This window comes from Myotis brandtii, unplaced genomic scaffold, assembly GCF_000412655.1.
Source record: "Myotis brandtii unplaced genomic scaffold, ASM41265v1 scaffold1044, whole genome shotgun sequence".
Taxonomy (NCBI): Eukaryota; Metazoa; Chordata; class Mammalia; order Chiroptera; family Vespertilionidae; genus Myotis; species Myotis brandtii.
This window is the reverse complement of record NW_005353514.1, coordinates 375,725-402,047: the sequence shown is the minus strand read 5'-3', so window position 1 is coordinate 402,047 and position 26,323 is coordinate 375,725. Positions and strand designations below refer to the sequence as shown.

General features: G+C 38.3%; 2 protein-coding genes across 2 annotated transcripts; both read left to right on the top strand.

Moving 5' to 3' along the window:
• The first annotated feature begins 351 nt into the window (after window positions 1-351).
• LOC102253122 (T-complex protein 1 subunit beta) lies at window positions 352-17,050 on the top strand. Its single transcript, XM_014538823.1, has 14 exons — window positions 352-375; window positions 1,611-1,685; window positions 1,784-1,849; window positions 2,778-2,889; window positions 3,380-3,456; window positions 3,590-3,702; window positions 5,078-5,280; window positions 7,862-7,962; window positions 8,161-8,288; window positions 10,971-11,074; window positions 14,062-14,310; window positions 14,495-14,598; window positions 15,971-16,070; window positions 16,953-17,050. The coding sequence occupies exons 1-14, from the start codon at window positions 352-354 to the stop codon at window positions 17,048-17,050; spliced, it is 1,554 nt and encodes a 517-aa protein (XP_014394309.1).
• A 91-nt stretch (window positions 17,051-17,141) lies between these two features.
• Window positions 17,142-23,514, top strand: LOC106725924 (T-complex protein 1 subunit beta-like). Its single transcript, XM_014538816.1, has 5 exons — window positions 17,142-17,271; window positions 17,664-17,792; window positions 17,977-18,080; window positions 19,446-19,687; window positions 23,238-23,514. Exons 1-5 carry the CDS (start codon window positions 17,142-17,144, stop codon window positions 23,266-23,268), a joined length of 636 nt encoding a protein of 211 aa, XP_014394302.1. The 3' UTR covers window positions 23,269-23,514.
• Window positions 23,515-26,323: the final 2,809 nt, after the last annotated feature.

The following is a 26,323-nucleotide window of genomic DNA, read 5'->3' as shown; positions in this document are numbered from 1 at the left end:
TGCCAGGGCCTCTCCACAGCCCCGGAACTCCGAGGCCAGGGGCGCACCTCCCGCGGAGAAATTTCTAGGGCCCGGGTCGGCGAGACTGGCCCCGCCTTCCTCGGGCGGAGCCGGAGCAGCGGGGAGGGAGCTGCCCCTCCTCCCCTGGCGCTTGGTCCGTTAGCGGCCTACAATCCTGCCTGATTTATTCTTAGATTAAAATCATCTTTAGTCTTGCTGTTCTTGACAGTCTCTTCAGTGTGTAATTTTTATTCCTGGAGCAGTTGTGTATCCAAAATAAAAGGTCGCCTTCCTTATGCAGCTTTTAGAAGTCCCTCCCGCCTCCCCCTTTAATAAATGACTGCCTGGATGATGAACTTCCATGTGTTTGAAAAAGTACAGTCCTGTAAATTAATCTTTTCTTGTCTACCTTCTTGTAAGTCTAATGGAAGACATCTAAGTATATGTATTAACGAATATTGGCTTTCAGGTGGGACTAGACTTAACCCGTGGATCACTTTCTAAATTCTATAAATGTCTAACCACTATGCTGGACACTTGAAACTAATGTAAAATAATACTGAATGTCAACTCTATATAAAAGGCTAATATGCTAAGTGTTCCTCCGGGTAATGACGTAATGATGTCACATAGCAACACCCGGCTTCCTCTTCCTAGCGACTAGCCTCCTTGCAGTTTCTTCAGCCCAGGAACACACTTGCTCGAGATTGTAAAAATCAATTCTAGTCTTAAAATTGTAAAAGTACAACTTTATCTTTAAATGAATGAGGAAAACAAGTTTCACCAGACGAGCTGTCTCTGCTCTCTCTTCATCAGCGCCAGCCTTGAAGATGTTGACAGGTGCAAGAGAAAGGGACGCCTAAAAAGAAAAATCAAAAATCAGTTTGAATACCAATAATCTTTTAAAATATTTTTAATTTCATCTTTTATATTTCAACTAGTGGCCCAGTGTATGAATTCGTGCACATTTAAAGGAAATTAATTAGAAGAAATATTTTAATATTGCTATTCGCCTTTCTCTATAATAGAAGTGTCAACCAAATTCACGATCGACAATGACAGATTGAAACACACGTGTGCGATTGGCGCCAGTGAGAGCTTTTATGTGTGAGTCAACTTAGCCCAGTGGTTCTCAACCTTGGCTGCACATTAGAATCACCTGGGAATCTTTTTAAAATCCTGATTTCTGGGCCTCATCCTCTGGAAATTCTGTTTCTTTGTTATGAGGTGGGGCCACAACATTAGTAACAAAAAAAACAGAATTTCCGGAGGATGAGGCCCAGAAACCAGGATTTTAAAAAGATTCCCAGGTGATTCTAATGTGCAGCCAAGGTTGAGAACCACTGGGCTAAGTTGACTCACACATAAAAGCTCTCACTGGCGCCAATCGCACACGTGTGTTTCAATCTGTCATTGTCGATCGTGAATTTGGTTGACACTTCTATTATAGAGAAAGGCGAATAGCAATATTAAAATATTTCTTCTAATTAATTTCCTTTAAATGTGCACGAATTCATACACTGGGCCACTAGTTGAAATATAAAAGATGAAATTAAAAATATTTTAAAAGATTATTGGTATTCAAACTGATTTTTGATTTTTCTTTTTAGGCGTCCCTTTCTCTTGCACCTGTCAACATCTTCAAGGCTGGCGCTGATGAAGAGAGAGCAGAGACAGCTCGTCTGGTGAAACTTGTTTTCCTCATTCATTTAAAGATAAAGTTGTACTTTTACAATTTTAAGACTAGAATTGATTTTTACAATCTCTTTGGTCATTATTCCAGTCTTCCTTTATTGGTGCCATTGCTATTGGAGACTTGGTAAAGAGCACCTTGGGACCCAAAGGCATGGTGAGAAAAACGGAATTTTTATGTTTTGATATTGTTTTAGAGCCCTTAGTGGAAACATACATAGTAAATAACATTTTTTAATGCTTTTTAATCTTTCAAATTTAACCCTTAATTATACAGGTAAGACATGGATATATTTTTCTTACTAAAAATCAAAACAGTAGTCATATGGCTGAAGTCCCATTCGTTCCTACCTCCCACCCCTGTTACCACTGGGATGTAAATCTTCCCAGTATTTTTGTTCATTTATGTAAATATATGTGTATCTTACGTATCGTGTATTTTCTTTTTTTTAAAATATATTTTATTGATTTTTTACAGAGAGGAAGGGAGAGGGATAGAGAGTTAGAAACATCGATGAGAGAGAAAGATCGATCAGCTGCCTCCTGCACACTCCCCACTGGGGATGTGCTCGCAACCAAGGTACATGCCCTTGACCGGAATCGAACCTGGGACCCTTGAGTCCGCAGGCCGATGCTCTATCCACTGAGCCAAACCGGTTAGGGCTCGTGTATTTTCTTATACTTGCAAGGTAATACTTTGTTTTGTCGTAGATATTATTTATATGTAGTTTTTCTGCAGCTTGCTTTGTTAAAATTCTGCCTCTTTAAGTGTCAAATGGTATTCAGCATCTTGATTCGTTTATAGTTTACATTTATGACTGTATTGAGTGATAGTTTGTTTCCATTGTTTTGGCTATTACAGTGCTGAAATAACCTTGTTCCTATCTCCCTTGTTCTTCTAGTGTTTCTAGGGGTAGAGACCAAGGTTTGCTTGTGGGGTGTATGCATTGAAAAAATTTGAGTGGATACTGACAAATTGCTATCCAGGAGATTTACCCATTAGCAGTATATGAGGGTATTGATTGACCCATGTAGGGTTCAAGATGTAATTAGATCTTAACTTGAGCCAAATATGTTCCTTTTAGGATAAAATTCTTTTAAGCAGTGGACGAGATGCCTCTCTTATGGTGACCAATGATGGCGCAACTATTCTAAAAAACATTGGTGTTGATAATCCAGCAGCTAAAGTTTTAGTTGGTGAGTCTGAAGATGATTCTGATTTGTTAACATTTTTTTTTTTACTTTTATTTGTTTTAGAGAGATAAACATCAATTTGTTGTTCTACTTACTGTTGCGTTCATTCATTGATTTTTGTATGTGCACTGACCGTGGATTGCACCTGCAACCTTGGTGTATAGGGATGATGCTCTAACCAACTGAGCTACCTGGCTAGGGCTTGAAATAAATTTGAAATAGGCTATGTTGACTAATTGTACTTTTAATGAACTGTTGTCCACTTTTTAATTATTGTCATTATTAAAATGTAAGCTTCTGGAGTGCCATTAATTATTGATAGTAAAAGTATTGCATTTCAGACTGAAGAGTTCCAAAGAATTTATCAGGTGAGGAGACCTAGTTAAGTGAAACTTGGATTGGTAGTGGGTATTTTTGGAGGATTAGCTAAGCTACAGAGAAGTAATTTAAAAGGCAGAATCAAATATAAGTGAGTTAATAACTTTTTTTCTAGATATGTCACGGGTTCAGGATGATGAAGTTGGTGATGGCACTACCTCTGTTACTGTTTTAGCAGCAGAATTACTAAGGGTAAGACTATCTGAGCAACTTTAATGTCATTTTAATTGTTTTTTGCTTCTGTGGTTTTAAATGTCAGAAATAATCAAGTCCTTACCTCCTACGTTTTTACTATTGACAAGTATTTTCCACTGTTTATTAATAGGAAGCAGAATCTTTAATTGCAAAAAAGATTCATCCTCAGACCATCATTGCCGGTTGGAGAGAAGCAACAAAGGCGGCAAGACAGGCTTTGTTGGATTCTGCAGTTGATCATGGGTTGGTATAGCAAAATACTACTGTTTTAAATAGTCGACATTCTGTCCAAAGTATACTCCGTGCACGAAGTCTAGAGAACAAGAAAAACATACACAAACACGATCTTGCTGCTTCATCTTGCCCCAGCCAAAAACCCCACGTTTACCCTCCAGAGCTGTGGTCAGCAAACTGCGGCTCGTGAGCCACATTGGGCTCTTTGGCCCCTTGAGTGTGGCTCTTCCTAAGCCTTAGGAGTGCCCTAATTAAGTTAATAACAGTGTACCTACCTATATAGTTTAAGTTTAAAAAATTTGGCTCTCAAAAGAAATTTCAATCGTTGTACTGTTGATATTTGGCTCTGTTGACTAATGAGTTTGCCGACCACTGCTCCAGAGATAGCCACTAAAGTTAAAGTTTGGGTTTTTTTTTTTGCATAATCATAAGTAAAACAAATGATAGCATTGTGTAGAGGGGTATTAGCCTCTTTAACACAGTTGAATAACAACCAGATTTGTGGGTATCTGTACAACATTTTTAATCGAGGTATGCATTTGATTATATCATTACAGTATAATTTACCTATCTGTAGTTGGAGTTTAGGAGTAGATACCAAGGTTTGCTTGGGTGTGTGCATTGGAAAAATTTGAATGGATACTGCCAAATAGCCATCCAGGATATTTACCCATTAGCAGTTTAAGAGGTTATTGATTGACCCATGCAGTGTTAACTTTTATGTTGTGGCAAACTTGTTACCAAGAAAATACTTCAAGAAGTATTGCTGCGTTCAAAGATAATGTGTGGTTTTTTTTTTCTTTTAATATGTTTTTATTAACTTCAGAGAGGAAGGGAGAGGGAGAGAGAGAGAGAGACAATGATGAGAGAGAATCTTCGATTGACTGCCTCCTTCACACCCCCTACTGGGGATTGAGCCTGAAACCAGGGCATGTGTCCTGACCAGGAGTTGAACCGTGACCTGGTTCATGGGTTGATGCTCAACTACTGAGCAACGTCGGCCGGGCAAATGTACGTGCTTTAACTTACAAGTAATTGTCCAGAAAAACATTTATTTACACGTCCACTACCTGTGTAACAGTGCCTTTTTTCCCATGTTCTTGACAACGTTTGGTATGCTTTTGTGTGCTTGTGTTTCTTTTTTAGTAGTTTGCCAGTTTAGTGGGGAAAATAGTATTCTTTAATTTGCATTTCTTGCTTATTGGTGTGGTTTAATTCTTACCACGTGAGCCCTGACTGGGATGAAATTGACAGACATGTATCCCAATAAATTTTGCAAAGTAAATTAGGGTTGATATCTCTGAAGAAGCATTTAAAAATGAAGAAGCAACTTGAGCATTTCATTGAGAAAAGTCATGATTTTTTTTGTTTGGTGGTTTTATAGTTCTGATGAAGATAAATTCCGCCAAGATTTAATGAACATTGCAGGAACAACATTATCCTCAAAACTTCTTACTCATCACAAAGATCACTTTACTAAGTTAGCTGTAGAAGCTGTTCTCAGATTGAAAGACTCTGGTAATCTGGAGGCAATTCATGTCATCAAGAAGCTAGGAGGAAGTCTGGTGGATTCCTATTTAGATGAAGGTATGTATGTATATATGTTGAATGTGGGAAAACAAGCTTTGATGAGAGGTTGAAGGCTAAATACTGTGAATCCTGTTTTTAGCGAGTCAGGACGAGTGACTGTACAAAGCCAGAAAACCTGCCTTTAAGGACAAAAATTATATTGCAACCATTTTTGTCATTTCAATCCATTTGTTAAATTGACAGTGTCCTTCATCTCACACCATCTCAACATTCTTTGATAATATCCAGATTTTACTTTACACCATGAAGATATTTTCAGTCTCTAGTAAAGAGAAATTACAGTTTTACTAAAAGTCAGCTGTTTTCAAATGGTGCATTTTCCAGGATTACTTGGATTCTCAGGAAGGGTCTGGGTTAATAAGTCAAATCATTTTTTAGTTGGCAGGTGTTGAGGATATAGTTCTTGGTGTTCTCAGAGTGATAAATGAGTCTTAGCAAGTGCTATTTCCCTATACTGGTGTATTTTGTTCATAAAGTAGGAATTTTCCAAGTACCTTTACCATTGAGTTTACTTCATAAGCTGGCCTGTAGAAAGTGGAGTAGGCATTGTCTTTTATAGAGAAGGAAAAAAGGAATAAGTTGTGCTTTCCAATTTCTGCTTTCAGTGATTTAGCTTCCAGGTATTGCTGCATGTCATTTTTATCTTCCAAAGGGAATAATAATTAAAATATTCTTGGTTGAATTTATGTGCAAGGGCTCTATCATTTCTAATAGGGGCTGGTGGTAGGGAAAGATAAAACAAGGATAGCTACCATTCTTTGAATGTCTGCTCTGTGCCAGGCATTCTAATAGGAATTTTACTTAAAATCTCATTCCTTACGATAGTGAGAATTAGGCTCAGCTTAATAGAGCAGAAAACTCAAGATGATAATCCTATATAATAAAAGCCTAGTATGCAAATCGACTGAACGGCAGAATGACTGGTTGGCAGGGGATGGGGCTGGCGAGCAGGCGGCGCCAGGCCAGCCAAGGCGGGTGCCAGCGGGCAGAGGGAGGGGACGGCGATTGGGGTGGTGGCCACCGGCAGTGGTGGAGGGGTGATGGGGGAGGTCAGGGCTGGCACCTCACCAGCTACTGCAGTCCCTTGATCAGCCCGTGGGTCGCCTCCTGTAGAGGGAGGCCAGACTAAGCCATCAGTCAGACATCCCCCCAAGGGCTCCTGATCTGCGAGAGGGTGCATGCCAGGCGGAGGGACCTACCCACCCCTCCCTGCACGAATTTTCATGCACAGGGCCTCTAGTGGATTAATAAGATAAAAGTTACATATGCATCTGAAAGAAGCCTGAAGAGAGAGGCTGTGTTCTTAGGATAGTTCTAAATCAATAGGGTCCTATGCTGGTAACTAATAATCTATGCCACTGGTTATATTCCCGTTTTACAGATGAGTAACTAAGGTTGAATAAGTTGTCTAAGGTTGCATACATAGCCTGTATGCAGCAGGGGTATGATTGGGGCCAGTTTTGTCAGACTCCATTGTCCGTGGCTTTTTCATTTTCTCTCCCGCCTCAGTTCTTTACATATCTCAGTAATTTTTTTTTAAAATTCTTTATTAGTTAAGGTATTACAAAGTGTCCTCATCCTGAGAGATGTCTGATATTTTACTGCCTATGGTATCTTCTAGGACTTTTATGGTATCACAATTTACATGTAAGTCTTTTTTTAAAAAATTCTTTATTAGTTAAGGTATTACAAATGTGTCCTCATCCCCCTCATTAAACCCCCATCCCCCCTGCACTCATGCTCTCATCCCCCTGTTGTCCATGTCCATTGGTTTGGCTTATATGCATGCATACAAGTCCTTTGGTTGATCTCTTCCCCTTGCTCCCTCCCTCCCTCTACTTTCCCTCTGGGTATTAATAGTCTGATTGCTGTTTCTCTGTCTTTGGATCTGTCCCTGTTCATCAGTCTATGTTGTTCTCTATATTCCACAAATGAGTGAAATCATGAGGTATTTATCTTTCTCTGACTGGCTTATCTCAGTAATTTCTAACAGTACATTGTGTATCTAAATATTCACAACTTGTTTTCTTTTGTGTTGGTTTTAAGCTAATAATAGTGAACTTAATACTTTTACATTGCAACCCACATTCCTGTGTATATAGTATACTGTATATTAATACTTGTGCTGTGCTCTAATTTTTTTTCCATTTCATATAGTGTTTTTTAAATGACCTACTACATTGATTTTTGTGATCACTGTTCTATTGAAATGCTTTATAGCAGTGGTTCTCAACCTTGGCTGCACATTAGAATCACCTGGGAATCTTTTTAAAATCCTGCTTTCTGGGCCTCATCCTCGGAAATTCTGTTTCTTTGTTACTAATGTTGTGGCCTCGCCCCATAACAAAGAGGCCCAGAAGTCAGGATTTTAAAAAGATTCCCAGGTGATTCTAATGTGCAGCCAAGGTTGAGAACCACTGCTTTATAGAATCTAGGTTCTAGGAGCTTAGACTTAGTCTAAGCATTAAAGTCTTAAATTAGATTTAAATGCATTCTTTGAAAGTAATTTGATAAAGCAGACAACTTTGTAAGAGTTATTAATTCAACCTTGAAGTATTTTACTATCCTTATATTGTAGGCTTTCTGTTGGATAAAAAAATTGGAGTAAATCAACCAAAGCGAATTGAAAATGCTAAAATTCTTATTGCAAATACTGGTATGGATACAGACAAAATAAAGGTATGTTTACAGTTCTTAAAACTAGTTGCTAGCTGCTATAAACTTGGTCTGGGAATCCATTGTACCATAGAGGTTAGAATATATATAAATATATGCACATGCACACATTTTTTGGTGTGTTTCCATAAAAATGTATATATATGCTACAGAACTCTGAAGAGTAATGAAAGTGATACTATTTTTCTGCTTTCCTCTTAGATATTTGGTTCCCGTGTAAGAGTTGATTCTACAGCAAAGGTTGCTGAAATAGAACAAGCAGAAAAGGAAAAAATGAAGGAGAAAGTTGAACGTATTCTTAAGCATGGGATAAATTGCTTTATTAACAGGTCTGTGCATTCTTGTGCCAACAATATTTGTAACGATCTAAGAAAGGATTTTTTTTCCTAAAAAGGCTTATGGAAATACTTTATATGGAATTAGTGATTTATTTAGGAACTGCTTTTTTTTCCCAGATAGAAATATAATTGTACACAAGGCATTTGCATTACAATGATTTTAGTGATATTTAGTGATTATACTTTACTAACCCTTTTTATGTTAACAGTAACAATTTTCTGATTTGGCAGATATGCTATAGTTTTCGCTATAGTATGCATATATTTGGAGGAGGGAGTTAATTTCGTATTAAATGATGGGAGTTTGAAGTAGCAAAAAGCTAAAAGCATAGAGATAAAACAATGAAGAGATGAAAATATTAAGAATTTCTAGGGCTTTTTAAAAAAATATATTTTTATTGATTTCAGAGAGGAAGGGAGAGGGAGAGAGAAACATCAATGATGAGAGAGAATCATTGATCGGCTGCCTTCTGCATGCCCCCTACAGGGGATCGAGCCTGCAACCTGGGCATGTGCTCTTGACTGGAATCGTAGAACTTGGGATCCTTCAGTCTGCAGGCCGACGCTCTACCCACTGAGCCAAACCAACTAGGGCAGGGCTTTTCTTTTAATTTGTATGAAAAAATATATGTAAACCTTTTTCATGTATTCTTAATTGTCAGTAACGAAGGCTTTTATGGATTGTTTTGAATGGGGAAAATACCAAGAGGAACATCGCATTTCAGTGAAATGGCTGCAGTTAACTTTGAGAGAGAATATTTAATGAAAAATAATTGTTTTAGGCTAAATGTTTGTGGGCTTTTTAAAAGTAAGTTTCTAAACTATGTAATCTGTGAATCTGATAAGACATTTTGCCTAGCAGTGCATTAGTGTATACTAATTATAATTTTGCTTTTTAAAAAACTTACAAACTTTTAAACAGATGTTCTTTTTACTCCTGTTGTAAAAGTAATATATGTTCATTTTGGAAAATAGAAAAGTATAAAGAAGTAACAATCTAGGGTCTTAGTCAGAAAGTCTTTCCTTTACAAAAGTTGACTTTTGTGTGTGTCTGTATGTGTGGTAGTCTAATTTCATAAGCTGTAAACTTGTACCTCACTTTTTAAATCTATAGTTTTTACTTAGAATTACAGACTTTCTATAATTTGTAAATTGTGATTTATACAAGCACTCTCCTAGTGGACATTGCATCACTGGCAAATTTTGTTATTCTATGTAAAAATTATTACAGATATCATCATTACATGCTTTAATACCAAATTTTCTTGTTGTAGATTCTTAGGAGTGGAATTAAAGCATATGAATATTGGCATGGTTTTGTTGCATTACTGTTAAATTGCTTTCCAGTTTATACTACCAGTAGCAATACTGTGGAACCTTGGTTCTTAAACTTAATTCATTCTGGAAGGCTGTTTGGAAAGTGATTTGTTCGAAAACGGAATCATTTTTTCCCATTAGAAATAATGTAAATTGAATTAATCCTTAGTTCCAGATTCTCAAATGATTCCTTTTTAACCTTTGTTTTATATAGTACATGTCTAATGTATTGTTTAATATATAATCACTTTAAAAAAAATTTATCTAAGCACCCCCTTCTAGCCTTACATGAATAACTTTTACACTCATTCCAGGAGTTTCAGGAAGTCAGTATGAGGCATCTTTGCTTTTTCATATATGGCTGCCTCTGAAATGCTGTCACTGGCTAACTGCTATCCAAATCAACAGTTTTTCTACCTCTTCAATTACCTGTCATCATTTCTTTCGCACCCTTAGCAACATTAGCACTCTTAATGGCCTCTTTATGTTTTAAAATTGCGCTAATCATAGACTGACCCAGCATCAAAAGCATTCTCTCCTTGGTTGCCTGAGACCTTTTTTGTCATGCTGAAAGGGTTGTCAGGTCTAAAGTTTGGTTCCTCAACAAGAAGCTTGGCTTGACAACTTAACACATTTTTTCCCTGAACAACTTAGTCCAGAATCAAATTTTTCAAGATGGAAGATGTTCAAGAACTGAGGTTTGACTGTGTAAGCAGCGGTTCTCAACCTTTGGGTCGCGACCCCTTTGGGGGTCAAACAACCCTTTCACAGGGGTTGCCTAAGGCCATAGGAAAACACATATATAATTACATATTGTTTTTGTGATTAATCACTATGCTTTTTAAAAAAATATATTTTTATTGATTTCAGAGAGGAAAGGAGAGGAAGAGAGAGATAGAAACATCAGTGATGAGAGAGAATCACTGATCGGCTGCCTCCTGCATGCTCCCCACTGGGGACTGAGCCCGAAACCCAGGCATGTGCCCCTGCCCGGAATCGAACCCGGGACCCTTCAGTTCACAGGCCGACGCTCAGTCCACTGAGCCAAACCAGCCAGGGCAATCACTATGCTTTAATTATGTTCAATTTGTAACAATGAAATTGGGGGTCACCACAACATGAGGAACTGTATTAAAGGGTCACAGCATTAGGAAGGTTGAGAAACACTGGTGTAAAGGAACACCTGTTTTTAATACTAGCATGGATGTATTAAAATTTATAAATTATTGTACAGCTGAGAAATGGTATCTTCTAATTTGCATTTCTTTGATTTCTGTTGCGGTAAAGATTTTTTTTTTTTAGTCTAATGTATTTTATCTTGTGAAGTAACAATGTATTTATGTATTTTATTTATAGGCAATTAATTTATAATTATCCTGAACAGCTCTTTGGTGCTGCTGGTGTTATGGCTATTGAACATGCAGATTTTGCAGGTGTAGAACGCCTGGCTCTTGTCACAGGTATGGGGAAAAGTCACTAATTTCTTTCAAACATAATAATCATTCTTGGATTAATTGAGTTTTAGTACAGTTGGCTCAAACAACACAGGGCAGATTAGGGGAGTCAACTCCCAACCCTGGGCAGTCAAAAATCCCATATAACTTGAATTCACAAAAACATAATAGTTAGCCCTTCACACCCAACTGCAATGGAAAAACTTGACCCTTGAATAACATGGGTTTGAACTGCACGTATCCAGTTTTTTAAGTTCACTCATAAGTGGACCCATGCAGTTCAAACCCTATTGTTCAAGGGTCAACTATATATGTAACTCATTGCTGAGAGTACAAAGAAATCCCTTTAAGGAGTTTGGAGTATAAACCGTTATTCTGAAATCTGATTTAAACTTTTTGGATATCTTTAGTTACATTGTTTGTTTGTTTGTTTGTTTATTTTAAAATTGTTGTTGAAAGTTTTACATATGTCTCCTTTTTCCACCATTGACCTCTACCCACCTGCTCCCACCTCCATTATTATTTTTAAAATATATTTTTATTGACTTCAGAGAGGAAGGGAGAGGGAGGGAGAGAGAAACATTAATGAGGAGAGAGAATCATTGATCTGCTGCCTCCTGCACACCCCCCACTGGGGATTGAGTAACCTGGGCATGTGCCCTGATCGACCAGGAATCGAACCATGACCTCCTGGTTCATAGGTCGACGCTCAATCACTGAGCCATGCTGGTCAACACATTGGCTCCAGGGTGTGTCCGGTCTGTCTCGCCCAGTCCCGCCCCGCCAGTCACCTTCTATGTAATTTCTTTTTAATGTGCACGAATCCATGCAACGGGGCACTAGTATTTTTATAACTTGGACACAAAATGCTTATTTTCTTGCCTTTAAGAAAAAGAACTGGTTCACACTACTTTTACATTTGATTCTGGCCCTGGCTGGTGTGGTTTAGTGGTTAGAGCACCAGCCTGCACACGGTCAGGGCTTGTGCTAGAGGCAACCAATTGATGTCTCTTTTGTGCAAGAGTAGGCCTTTCTAGCCCTGGCTGCCGGCACCAGCTTCCCTCTGGCATCTGGACCCAGCCTTCCCTCGCAGCCCTCGTCCGGAAGGTTATCCAGTCTAACTAGTGTATTATGTTTTTATTTATTACAGAAATTAAATTACATGTCAGGCTTACTGTTGGTATAGATTTCTTTTTGTTGTGTTGTTTTAAAGATTCATACTACATTATTTCTCAAACTCACAGGACCACTGTTCTAAACATAAAGTCTATAAGCTGGAGCTTAAAAAAAGGATATGTCTTATGTAGTTTATTAACTTATTTATTTCTAGTGCTAAGTGAGTAGTTTAATGTTTTGTGCCCTGCATGGTGGTACAATTATGATAGAATATTTACTGAACACTTAACAATATACCAAAGAGTGGGTCAAGAATTTAAACATTGTTTTTATTATTTTTTAAACATTTCTGAAAGCAATAAATGTTGAAATAGTGTGAAACAGTTCGGCAATGTATGATGAAAAGTTAGTATACTCCAACACCAGTTATGAGTGATATCCCAGTTGTGTGAAATAGAAATTGTGTTTACAGATAAGGTTAAGTATTAAAAATTTCTATTTGAATTTTCATGCTCTTGAAAATGGATGAATAGGTTGGAAAGTTGGGTTGGGATCTGGCAGTGAGAATTGAGGAGATTGGGGTTTGGGAAGTAAAGCCACCAGGAATGTTGAATTCAGTTTGGAACTGCCATGAGTATTAGAAATAATTAAAGGATACTAATGAATGTAGAGTAGAATTAGTCTCATCTCAGAATTCTACAGCCATTTTTTTCCCTCTTTTTGTTGTTTCTTCAGCCATTTTTTTTTCCTTTTTTGTTGTTTCGTTTCCTTCAGCCATTTTTAATAACCTGGGAAGCATAATCTTTTGACCTAAAAAGAAGCGTTTTTCTTTTATTAATTGCTTTGAAGTGGGTTTACCTGTTCTAATTAAAGTTCTTTAAAGCCATTGCACACTTGATGCTTAAGGTGATTAAACTTGAGGTGCTCATGTTTATGTAATTCCTCCTTTATTGCGACAAAATTAAAGACATTAGAAATGTGAATGACAGCACATTCATGGGATAAGTTGATATCATAAGTTGATCCTATACATGAAATTGAGACATATACTCAGAAAAAAATTTGCTGCACTAAGCACACCAACTGAATTTGACCCCAGGGTGGCTCCCATTCTATTAGCTTGTATGTTGTCAAAGTGTGTGAAATTGGTTCTTACAAATGTCAAGAAGTACCTTGTAAGCAGATGTAGATGAGTGAGTATAGGATAAGTGAAAATTCTCAAAAGTCAAATTAGTCTCATTTTTGGGATATGATATCCCAAACATCTATTGGGTCTCAAGTCTAGAAAACAAAGTTTATTTTGTTGACACCTCAATTAAGTTTGCTCTTGGAAATTCTGTATATATTTCCCCCTTTTCTAGGCATTACAGGAACTCTCAGACATTTCAGTTATTGTGATAATTAGCAGATATCAAGTGCTCCCTATTTAAGCTGGTTCCAAAAATTGTACATCTGTTGTCATAATACTGTTGACATAATAGGACTAGTCAAATATTCTCATTTTTGTTTTGAGAAATTGGGTCATAGGAGTACTGGTCTTCTAGACTGGATTCAGAAGAGAATCTGTATTTAAATTCTGACTTAAAGGTAAATGTTGAAGTTTCAGTTTAACCTTTCAGGGTGTGGGTTGTAGTATACAGTATGTGTATATAGGTCTGAGGCCAGACTGCTTGGACTTGAATCCTACCTAGCTTTACCTTATTTGTTCAAGCTGTGTAGCCTTGGATAAGAAACGAAACATCTCTTTGCCTTAATTTTATCATTTCTAAACGATAATGGAACCTATCTCATTAGGTTGTTATAAAGTCTAAACCAATTCATAGGTGCTTCAAACAGTGGTTGGCATATAATAAGTAATCAATTTTTTATGTTCGTAGGTGGTGAAATTGCCTCTACCTTTGACCACCCAGAACTTGTGAAGCTTGGAAGTTGCAAGCTTATTGAGGAAGTCATGATTGGAGAAGACACGCTCATTCACTTTTCTGGGGTAGCCCTTGGTGAGGCTTGCACTATTGTTCTTCGTGGTGCCACTCAACAAATTTTAGATGAAGCGGAAAGATCTTTGCATGATGCTCTTTGTGTTCTTGCACAAACTGTGAAGGATTCTAGAACAGTTTATGGAGGAGGTAAAACATTTTATTTCTTAAAGTATAGTATAAATTGTAAGTGGTTTTTAATGGTTCTTATAGAAACTATATATTGCCTTTGCACTTAATTTTCAAATGCTTGATACATCTAAGGGAAGTCAGTAATTTAGTGTCTTCGAGACAACTAAGCATAATGGTATTTTATTTAATTTTTAATCCATAGGCTGTTCAGAGATGCTGATGGCTCATGCTGTGTCACAGCTTGCCAATAAAACACCAGGTAAAGAAGCTGTTGCAATGGAGTCTTATGCTAAAGCACTGAGAATGGTAAGTTAAAAAGAGATCTGAACTTAAATTTTGTTGGTTTTGATGGTTTTTAATTAAATATCTATATATATAAAAGGCTAAGCAACCGTCGGACCATCTGATCGGTAGCTATGACACTTGATGACCATCAGGGGGCAGACACTCAACGCAGGAGCTGCCAAGCTGCGGTGACTTGGCAGCTGTGGTGACTGGGCAGCTGCGGTTCTTGGGTGACGCACCCTGGCACCAGAGAGGAGGGAGCCCAATTCTCGGTGCATCACCCGAGAACCGCCCTCTGGCAATCCAGGACCCCTTGGCGGATGTCAGAGAGCTGGTTTCAGCCTGATCCCTGCAGGCCAGGCCAAGGGACCCCACCTGCCAGAGGGATCCCACTCACTCTGCAGACGCCCTTTGAGGTGTGGCTGGCCAGGGAGGGACCACGGGAGGTTGGCTCCAGGGTGTGTCCGGTCTGTCTCGCCCAGTCCCGCCCCGCCAGTCACCTTCTATGTAATTTCTTTTTAATGTGCACGAATCCATGCAACGGGGCACTAGTATTTTTATAACTTGGACACAAAATGCTTATTTTCTTGCCTTTAAGAAAAAGAACTGGTTCACACTACTTTTACATTTGATTCTGGCCCTGGCTGGTGTGGTTTAGTGGTTAGAGCACCAGCCTGCACACGGTCAGGGCTTGTGCTAGAGGCAACCAATTGATGTCTCTTTTTCACATTGATGTTTCTTTTTCTCTCCCCTTCCCCCCCCCTTCACTCTCTAAACACCAATGGAAAAATATCCTTGGGTGAGGATTGACAAAACAAAAAAATTTGATTCTGGCCCTAGCTGGTTTGGCTCAGTGGATAGAGCGTAGGCCTGCGGAATGAAGGGTCCTGGGTTCAATTCCAGTCAAGGGCATGTACCTCGGTTGCAGGCTCCGGCCCTGGTCAAGGGCATGTGGGAGGCAAGCAATCGATGTGTCTCTTCTAACATCGGTGTTTCTCTGTCTGTCTCTCCCTTTCACTCTCTAAAAATCAATGGGAAAAATATCCTCAAGTGGGGATTAAAATAACCAAATTTGATTCTGAAGTTTATCCTCTTTGAGTAGTGATTAAAAGGAAGCAGATTTTACAGTGTTATGTATTTTTAAAAAGCTATCCTAGTTAGGCATAAATGTTTTTTGTTTTTGTTATTGTTAATCTTCACCCAAGGATTTTTTTTGCCCCAACCGGGGCCAGCGATCTAACCTACAACCCAGGCACATGCCCTTGATCAGGAATTGTACCCTCGACTCTTTGGTGCTTGGGCTGATACTAACCACTCGACAACACCGGCCAGGGCAGGCATAAATGAATTATACTAGAATAGATAGTAACCATTTGTCTTCTCCACTTCATAGTTGCCTACTATTATAGCTGACAACGCAGGCTATGACAGTGCAGATCTGGTGGCACAGCTCCGAGCTGCCCATAGTGAAGGCAATACAACTGCTGGACTGGGTAAGAAATCAATTGGGACCTTGTAGTAGTTAAGAATAACTTTTACCAAGTTCTTTACCTTTTTAAAAAAATGAATTATCATGGTAACCATATAAAAGACTCCTGCATTACATAATCTAGGAAAATGTTTTACTTCATATTCTCAACACTGCCAAACTTTGTTACTCCATAAAGGGTATAAATCTAGTTAAAAGACTTGTAACTAATTTGTTATATTATGACTATAGAATTTAAGTACATAAACAGTACTTACATTCTTAAATAAGTGTGTAAACTTCGCTATACTTATTGTAATAAAATCAGTATCAATTCCTAATCTCACAGTAGACTTATTCTGAGACATTCTTCAATACAGATCTCTGATACATAGATAAAAGTGGCCAAAAAGGCAAATTTAATTCAGATAGAAAAATATCCCAACAAACTATTCAGGATGTTATAGGAACAGTCTTAGAGGGTAAGTAATCCAGCCATTGGACAAGAGAGCTGATGAATAATGATCTGTATGAAGATGAGGTTAGGATTCTCACAAGAAGAAAAATATTTGATTTCTAAATTCTCTATTCTAGTGCTTAAGAATTATGGTAATTAGCAAATTTTCTATAATAATTTTATATATATGTTCAAGATAGGTAGGTGATCTAGTGTAAAGTTTTGTATAAAATTTTCATTATTTGACTTAGTAGTTTTCCATTAATGCAAATAATCAGTAGTTAATGTTTTGATTTTTTAAAAGGCTTTTCTTGAGTCATAGACTTGAGTCATTAGGTGCTGTAATTTTATTATTTGTGACAGGATTAATTTCATTTCTTAAAAGTCACTAGTGATGTTTTGATACTTGTTAAAACCATAGTCTATTTAGTATAAACTTTTTCTTTCCAGATATGAAGGAAGGTACTATTGGCAATATGGCAGTACTGGGCATAACAGAAAGTTTCCAAGTGAAACGGCAAGTTCATTTTATCATTTCTAAACGATAATGGAACCTATCTCATTAGGTTGTTATAAAGTCTAAACCAATTCATAGGTGCTTCAAACAGTGGTTGGCATATAATAAGTAATCAATTTTTTATGTTCGTAGGTGGTGAAATTGCCTCTACCTTTGACCACCCAGAACTTGTGAAGCTTGGAAGTTGCAAGCTTATTGAGGAAGTCATGATTGGAGAAGACACGCTCATTCACTTTTCTGGGGTAGCCCTTGGTGAGTGATCATGTAGATCCTGGTTTAGGTTCCTAAATCTTTGCTAGGCTCTGTTGAAATGAAAAAAAAAACACACACACAAAACAGTCATATAGTTACTAGAATATGATGTGTCTTAATTCTTGTGAAGTAATGCCATATGTTAATTTTAATCTCTTTTGAGGTCAGCCTTATATTCTTATCTTTGGGAACAGTGCATTTTCAACATACTTGTTTTTTAGGTAATTTAGAACTGTTATGAACAAGGGTTGCTGGTAGAGAATGTGTAACAGTAGAAGACATATCAGTTTCAAAACAAAGTAATATAACCAACACTTACATAAATGATAGAAGGCAAATTTTTATGTTTTATAATTAAATGCTCATTGTGACATACTATTTTTTAACATTAGGTGAGGCTTGCACTATTGTTCTTCGTGGTGCCACTCAACAAATTTTAGATGAAGTGGAAAGATCTTTGCATGATGCTCTTTGTGTTCTTGCACAAACTGTGAAGGATTCTAGAACAGTTTATGGAGGAGGTAAAACATTTTATTTCTTAAAGTATAGTATAAATTGTAAGTGGTTTTTAATGGTTCTTATAGAAACTATATATTGCCTTTGCACTTAATTTTCAAATGCTTGATACATCTAAGGGAAGTCAGTAATTTAGTGTCTTCGAGACAACTAAGCATAATGGTATTTTATTTAATTTTTAATCCATAGGCTGTTCAGAGATGCTGATGGCTCATGCTGTGTCACAGCTTGCCAATAAAACACCAGGTAAAGAAGCTGTTGCAATGGAGTCTTATGCTAAAGCACTGAGAATGGTAAGTTAAAAAGAGATCTGAACTTAAATTTTGTTGGTTTTGATGGTTTTTAATTAAATATCTATATATATAAAAGGCTAAGCAACCGTCCGACCATCTGATCGGTAGCTATGACACTTGATGACCATCAGGGGGCAGACACTCAACGCAGGAGCTGCCAAGCTGCGGTGACTTGGCAGCTGTGGTGACTGGGCAGCTGCGGTTCTTGGGTGACGCACCCTGGCACCAGAGAGGAGGGAGCCCAATTCTCGGTGCATCACCCGAGAACCGCCCTCTGGCAATCCAGGACCCCTTGGCGGATGTCAGAGAGCTGGTTTCAGCCTGATCCCTGCAGGCCAGGCCAAGGGACCCCACCTGCCAGAGGGATCCCACTCTCTGCAGACGCGCCCTTTGAGGTGTGGCTGGCCAGGGAGGGACCACGGGAGGTTGGCTCCAGGGTGTGTCCGGTCTGTCTCGCCCAGTCCCGCCCCGCCAGTCACCTTCTATGTAATTTCTTTTTAATGTGCACGAATCCATGCAACGGGGCACTAGTATTTTTATAACTTGGACACAAAATGCTTATTTTCTTGCCTTTAAGAAAAAGAACTGGTTCACACTACTTTTACATTTGATTCTGGCCCTGGCTGGTGTGGTTTAGTGGTTAGAGCACCAGCCTGCACACGGTCAGGGCTTGTGCTAGAGGCAACCAATTGATGTCTCTTTTTCACATTGATGTTTCTTTTTCTCTCCCCTTCCCCCCCTTCACTCTCTAAACACCAATGGAAAAATATCCTTGGGTGAGGATTGACAAAAAAATTTGATTCTGGCCCTAGCTGGTTTGGCTCAGTGGATAGAGCGTAGGCCTGCGGAATGAAGGGTCCTGGGTTCAATTCCAGTCAAGGGCATGTACCTCGGTTGCAGGCTCCGGCCCTGGTCAAGGGCATGTGGGAGGCAAGCAATCGATGTGTCTCTTCTAACATCGGTGTTTCTCTGTCTGTCTCTCCCTTTCACTCTCTAAAAATCAATGGGAAAAATATCCTCAAGTGGGGATTAAAATAACCAAATTTGATTCTGAAGTTTATCCTCTTTGAGTAGTGATTAAAAGGAAGCAGATTTTACAGTGTTATGTATTTTTAAAAAGCTATCCTAGTTAGGCATAAATGTTTTTTGTTTTTGTTATTGTTAATCTTCACCCAAGGATTTTTTTTGCCCCAACCGGGGCCAGCGATCTAACCTACAACCCAGGCACATGCCCTTGATCAGGAATTGTACCCTCGACTCTTTGGTGCTTGGGCTGATACTAACCACTCGACAACACCGGCCAGGGCAGGCATAAATGAATTATACTAGAATAGATAGTAACCATTTGTCTTCTCCACTTCATAGTTGCCTACTATTATAGCTGACAACGCAGGCTATGACAGTGCAGATCTGGTGGCACAGCTCCGAGCTGCCCATAGTGAAGGCAATACAACTGCTGGACTGGATATGAAGGAAGGTACTATTGGCAATATGGCAGTACTGGGCATAACAGAAAGTTTCCAAGTGAAACGGCAAGTTCTTCTGAGTGCAGCTGAAGCAGCAGAGGTGATTCTGCGTGTGGATAATATCATCAAAGCAGCACCAAGGTATTGGAGCACTTTATAAAATATAAAACATTTCTTAGAAAAAATTTATTGACATGGGAACAAACAGGTAGCTGCATATATTTGATATGGTAGTTGATAGAAAGTGTAGCCATTTTTGCCTAGATAAAAGAATTACACAAGTTATTTAAAATATGTAATCACAACTCTTAGATTTAAGCCAGAAAAGCTTAGGGGAGTAGGGTATGGTGACACAGGGAGCTCTCAGGATTGAAAGTCACATAAAAAGCCAGGTTTGGAAAGGTCAAGAACCAGAGAGCTTGGGGGCAGGGGAAGAGCTGATATCTTATAATGGATCAGCTCCACTCATTTCCTGTCCTGGGCACACTTTTCCATACTGACATTATTTTTTTTTTTTTAGAATGATGAGTTTCCTGTAGTTCCTTTATTGTATTGATTTCAGAGAGGAAGGGAGAGAGAGAGAAACATCAATGATGAGAGAGAATCATTGATCAGCTGCCTCCTGCATGCCCCCCCACTGGGGATCGAGCCCACAACCTGGGCATGTGCCCTTGACCTTTCAGTCCGCAGGCCGATGCTCTATCCACTGAGCAAAACCCGCTAGGGCCATACTGACATTTTTTTTTTAATATATTTTTATAGATTTGAGAGAGAAAGGGAGAGGGAGAAAGAGATAGAAACATCAATGACGAGAGAGAATCATTGATCGGCTGCCTCCTGTATGCCCCCTACTGGGGTTGAGCTCGTAACCCAGGCATGTTCCCTTGACCGGAGTTGAACACGGGATCCTTCTGTCCACAGGCTGACACTGAGCCAAACTGGCTAGGGCCATACCGACATTCTTAAGCACATAATGAGCAGACTTTCTTGCATGTTCCTATATCAGCTTTTCTAAGATGTCAAATTCTTTTCAAAGTCATTCACATTAAAATGATTAAATGGCAAGAAAATTTTAACTTGAATATTCAGTTAATAATTTTAGTTACTCTTATTAATAGTTACCAAAATCATTTATTTTTACCTGTTAGTGATGGTTCAGGGAGATGGGAGGGAATGGTGGCATGGACCACGAGGTAGAAGTGAAGGTGATGGTGAGAAGTGGTTGGTAAAAGATACATACTTTTTGAAGGTAGGATTTGATTATGGGTTGGATGCAAGAAGTGAGAGGAAAGGGAATTGTGGCTAATTCAAGGTTTTTATAGGGAGAAATAGAATTTCTCTTACCTAAGATGGCTTTGGGAGGGAAGACGGGGATTTCAATTTGGGAATTTGAGATGTCTTTTGATAGTTGAGTTGGGTAGTTGATTTTGTAGTTTAGGAGAAAGTTGGAGCTATAGTTATAAATGTAGGAGTTGTCAGCCTATGTGTGTTATTTAGAGCCATTAGACTGGCCCAGTCCCCAAGGGAGTGAATGTAATTAAAAAAGGAAAGCAGTTTTAAGGACTGAGCACTGAAGAATTCCAGTTTGGAAAGATTCAAACTGGATTCATGCTATAATCTCTGCTTTTATATTTGAGATTTTCCATAATACAAAAGGTGGGAATAGTGGGGGGTTGCTACTGCAGTGGGAGGAAAAATCAAGAGAATGAGTATCCAGAAGCCAAGTGAAGAAAGGATTTAGGAAGGAGGAGTGATCAACTGTCAAAATGATGCAAATAGGTCAAGTAAAATAAGGACTGATAATTGACCTTAAAAATTGGATTTAATGCCCAGCCAGTATTGCTTAGTGGTTGAGAGTTGGCCCATGAACCGGGAGGTCATGATTCGATTCCTGGTCAGGACACAAGCCCAGGTTGTAGGCTCATTTCCCAGTAGGGGGCAGCCGATTGATAGTTCACATTGATGGTTCTATCTCTCTATCCCTCCTTCCTCTCACTAAAATCAATTTAAAAAATACTAGAAAAAATTATTTAATCATAGGCCATTGGTAATCTTGACAACTAGTTTTAGTGGAATGGAGGGGGTGGGAAAAGAGGAATTGGAGAAAGTGTATATAGACCGCTTTTTTGAGGAGTTCTGTGAATGGGAGCAGATAAGTGGGATAGTAGCTAGAGGAGGTGTATGGGTCTTGACATTGAAAATTCAGCTTAAGAGGGAGCGATTTCCTAGAGAGGAAATGATAGATGCAGAAAAGGGGATCTGTCCACTAAGTAGCTGCAAGAAGGAATGGGAGATCAGAGAATAAAAGTAGGAGTTGGTTTTAGACAGGAGCATAGGGAGTTAATCTGGAGTAATAGGAAGGAAGTTGGAATGCTACTAAGAAATTGTACCTTAAAAGCCCAAAGTTACAAATGACTTTTTTTGTGCAGAACCCTGCATTGTTCATTTCATTGACTTCTGTGAGTGGCAACTGTCATAATACTATTAGAGGAAGGAAAGAGTAGAGAATAGTGATTTGGATGTAGAGAGAACAGATGAAATGGTATTTAAATCTACTGTGATGTAGTGGAAAGAGGACTGGAATGAAAAATCTAGAGATTCCCTGCTTCTGGTACTGGGAAGATAGGATAATGAGAAGCACTTCCCTCACCAGTTCCCATATTTTGAAATGGAAAATTGGTAGGAAGGAGAAGCTGACAAAGTTTTTTTGGAAGTAGTGCCATCAAAGATGACTAAATGCAATTGTGATTTATCTCTTTATATGATTCCAGTATGCTATCCTCCTTGAGTCTGTATTCATGCTTTTCTGCTTCTCTTACTAGTAACTGTTGTGTTTATTAGAAGCAGTGTTTCTCAAGTCCTAGCTTCTTGAACAGGCATTAAGTAAATAATTTCACTAGTACCCCTACCATGCCACCTTCCTGAGCCATTCACTATATGGTTACGAGAGAATAAAAGTTTAACATGTAAGAGGTACTATTGGCGAGTTACTTGACCCCATCACCACCTTACCTGTTGGATTTTTTTTTTTTTCCTTCAGTTAGAATAGTGATCCAGAGATTTTCATCTGGAGGCTCCTAAGCCTTGTCATTTTACAGTTTCTGGTTAAGAGTAACTGTCTTTGACTATTTTAGTAAAATTCCCTAACACATAGTAGTTGCAAACATGAATTAACCATTTTTTGGAAAATACCTATTAACCATTTTCTGGAAAATGACCTGTTTGTTTAAGTAGGTTGTTTGGACAAGAAGTTAAGAACTGCTAAATTACTATAGACCTTCATATTTCATAGATATAAAGTCTTCTTAGCCGAAACCGGTTTGGCTCAGTGGATAGGGCGTCGGCCTGCGGACTGAAGGGTCCCAGGTTCGATTCCGGTCGAAGGCATGTACCTGCGTTGCGGGCACATCCCCAGTGGGAGATGTGCAGGAGGCAGCTGATCAATGATGTTTCTCTCTCATCGATGTTTCTAACTCTCTCTCTCCCTTCCTCTCTGTAAAAAATCAATAAAATATATTTAAAAATAAATAAATAAAGTCTTCTTAATAAAATGATAATTGAGGAATGTTAGGTAAAAACATCTTAGAATTGGGTTATAAGGGTCTTAATAATATAAACTTTTGGTTACAATCATGCTTTTCATTCTCACTATTAACTTTTTTCTAAAGTGTATGTTGTATAATCCTTGCAGGAAACGTGTCCCTGATCACCACCCTTGTTAAGCATTCCTATATGCTGTTATGCTCTGGACCAGTTCATAGCAAAGTTGTTTGAAAGACTTCGACTTCTTAAAGAAGACTGTGGAATCGAAGTTGAGCTGTGGTTCTTATATCCTTAAATTTAGACATTTAGCTGACCTTTCATTTTAACATGGGTCTAACTTATTTGCTGTTCATTCTCCATAAAATTCAGTTGTTTTAAAAGTACATTTCTCATACTGTGCATCAAAATAAAAATTTGAACAATTACTTACGTCTTACCTTTTTTAGTGATTTGTTACTTGTAACTTAATGGGTATGGATGATTGTACTTTCAGTATAGAGTTGTTTCAACTTAACTACTGGTTGACCTTAAACATTAATGAAATAATTATCTTGGTTAACATAAGTCCAAATCAAATGTGATACACATACACAAATTTTTTGGTTCTCAGTTATACATAACCTTTATTAACTAACCATTTATTTTTATTTAGTGAAAATACCTAGTCTTCAGTACTCATTTAATTTTGTGTAGCCTAAGCACTCTCTCTTATATAGGAAAATTTATGATGGTTTTTGTTACTTCAAGTGGGAAAGAGTCATTTTAAAAATATAAATATTTTTATTGATTTCAGAGAGCAAGGGAGAGGGAGAGAGAGAAACATCAGCGATGAGAGAAACATCTATTGCAGTGATGGCGAACCTTTTGAGCTCAGCATGTCAGCATTTTGAAAAACCCTAAATTAACTCTGGTGGCGTGTCACATATAGCAATTTTTTGATATTTGCAACCATAGTAAAACAAAGATTTATATTTTTGATATTTATTTTATATATTTAAATGCCATTGAAAAAAGAAAAATCAACCAAAAAAATGAGTTCGCGTGTCACCTCTGATACGCGCATCATAGGTTCGCCATCACTGATCTATTGGCTGCCTCCTGCACGCCCCACACTGGGGACTGAGCTCGGGAACCTTGAAGCCCTTACAGATGTTATTGTCATGGCTCTAGAATACTCCAAGTTAAAATTTTTATTGATTTTACAGAGAGGAAGGGAAAGGGATAGTTAGAAACATCAATCAACTTCCTCCTACACAACCCCTACTGGGGATTGAGCCCACAACCAAGGTAAGGTTCAGGACTTTTAAAATCCTAAATAAAGTTACATTTGGTGCTTCAACATTTTCTGCTTTTTAACTTTATAATTGTGTCAGAATTTCAAGAAAAAGTAATGGAAGTGGAAATAGACATTTACATAGTTACTATATTAAAATTGATTGAAACCCTATAGTGTAAATATTTTGTACAGCAAAATCAGTGGTGATTTCTTAATCATATTGTTTGAGAAATGTTTATTATGTATTATTTTAAAAGAAAAAGGTTTGTGTGCAAATGTTTATAATTTAACATTTGATTCAGACTGGGTAGCTCATTATATGGGAACTCTGTGTAGGTCATGTGGTTTCACTTTGCCTTATGGCTTGTAGCCGTAGGTCATGGGGCCACACTGGAAAAGGTGGGTTGTTAGTCTTAGGAGGGGAAGACAGGGTCAAAAGAAAGTCAAAGCCAAAACAAGGAGCGTCATCCTGTACACCAAAGGTTTTGGGTTTGATTCTTGGTCAGGTCAAGTAAAGGAGGAAGCCAATGGGTGTTCTCACATCGATGTTTCTCTCTCAGGTGAGCATTAAAGTCAAGTCTGACTGGTGTAGCTCAGTGATTGAGCGTCAACGTATGACCCATGACAGTTTGAATCCCAGTCAGGGCACATGCCCAGGTTTCGGGCTTGTTCACAGTAGGGGGTGGGGTGTACAGGAGGTGGCCGATCAATGATTCTCATCATTGATGTTGCTAACTTCCTCTCCCTTTCTCTGAAATCAATAAAACCATATTTTTAAAAAGTCAAAACTTTCATCATAAGGCTGCCTGTTGGCAGAAAGTTTCTAGCATGAACTGAGTATAGTTTAGTTTCAATCATTAGGAATGAGTAAATAGACTATAAATACTGCCTGTCTAATAGAAATCTGGGCTCATTACTAAAGGAGTTAAATGTTTGGCAACCTATTACATTTAATGATTAAAGTTTAATCAGTGGGTTGCAGGTACTCTACAGATTGGGAGTGGTGATAGAAAGACTATGTGATATGAAACTTCGTCTGGTTTACCAAGAAATATTTGTGGTAGGAAAACATGAAAACAGTCTGCTGTGTAATGTCATTTGAGAACCAAACTTTGATGGGTTAAGATGCTTTTATGGCAAAAAGTTAATAGTATGTTTTAGTTAAGATGACATTTTAGTGTCCTTGATTGCTGAAAAAGTTTAAAGAATTTCTATCATTCTTTTTACATAAAGAATTGTGTTCTCAAAGCGACCCACAGGTTGAGAACCACTGCACTAAGCCAAACCAGTTAGGGCCCAAGTTAACAAGGAGGTGAAGTTCTAACCTAGGCCCTTCTAATTTCTATGAGTTTTAGAATAGAGTTTTTGTTAACTCAAAAACAAAATATGGAAACAGTGATCTTTATTTTCACAAGACTTCTGTAACATGGAAATAGAGATTTGGAATGTACATTAATAATCACTGCATAGAAAATAGTCTAAATGCTCAGGATTTTAAAATCTCTTCTAGTAGCCTTCAGGGTTTTATTTGCAGGAGAATGTGCTGATTACTCTCTTGAGCTCTCCTCAAGCCGAGGTCTGTTCTTGGCCTGCTTGGACACCATAGGGCTTCCCCTGGATGACTGCTTCACAATTCTTTGTGTGCTGGTTTCCTGTGATTTAACTCAGGAGGCAATGGCAGGAGAAGGAATCACTATTTTCCCCCTGTTTTTACTCTGTCTGTGGAAGAGGCTGCATCCCTGTGAGATGTACCAGTAGTTGCTTCACAGGGCAGCCCCTCTTATGGCTCTCGGCTCTTACTGGATTTGGGTAACATTTCTGTTCCCTTTTCAGTTAGCCATACAGGTCATGACAGCTGCTGCTGTTGCTCTTGTTTCTGTGTATCAGTATCACCACCTCAGTATTGGTTTTTCCCTCCCTCAATCCTGTTCAGTAATAGTTCCTGTATTAAACTCTCT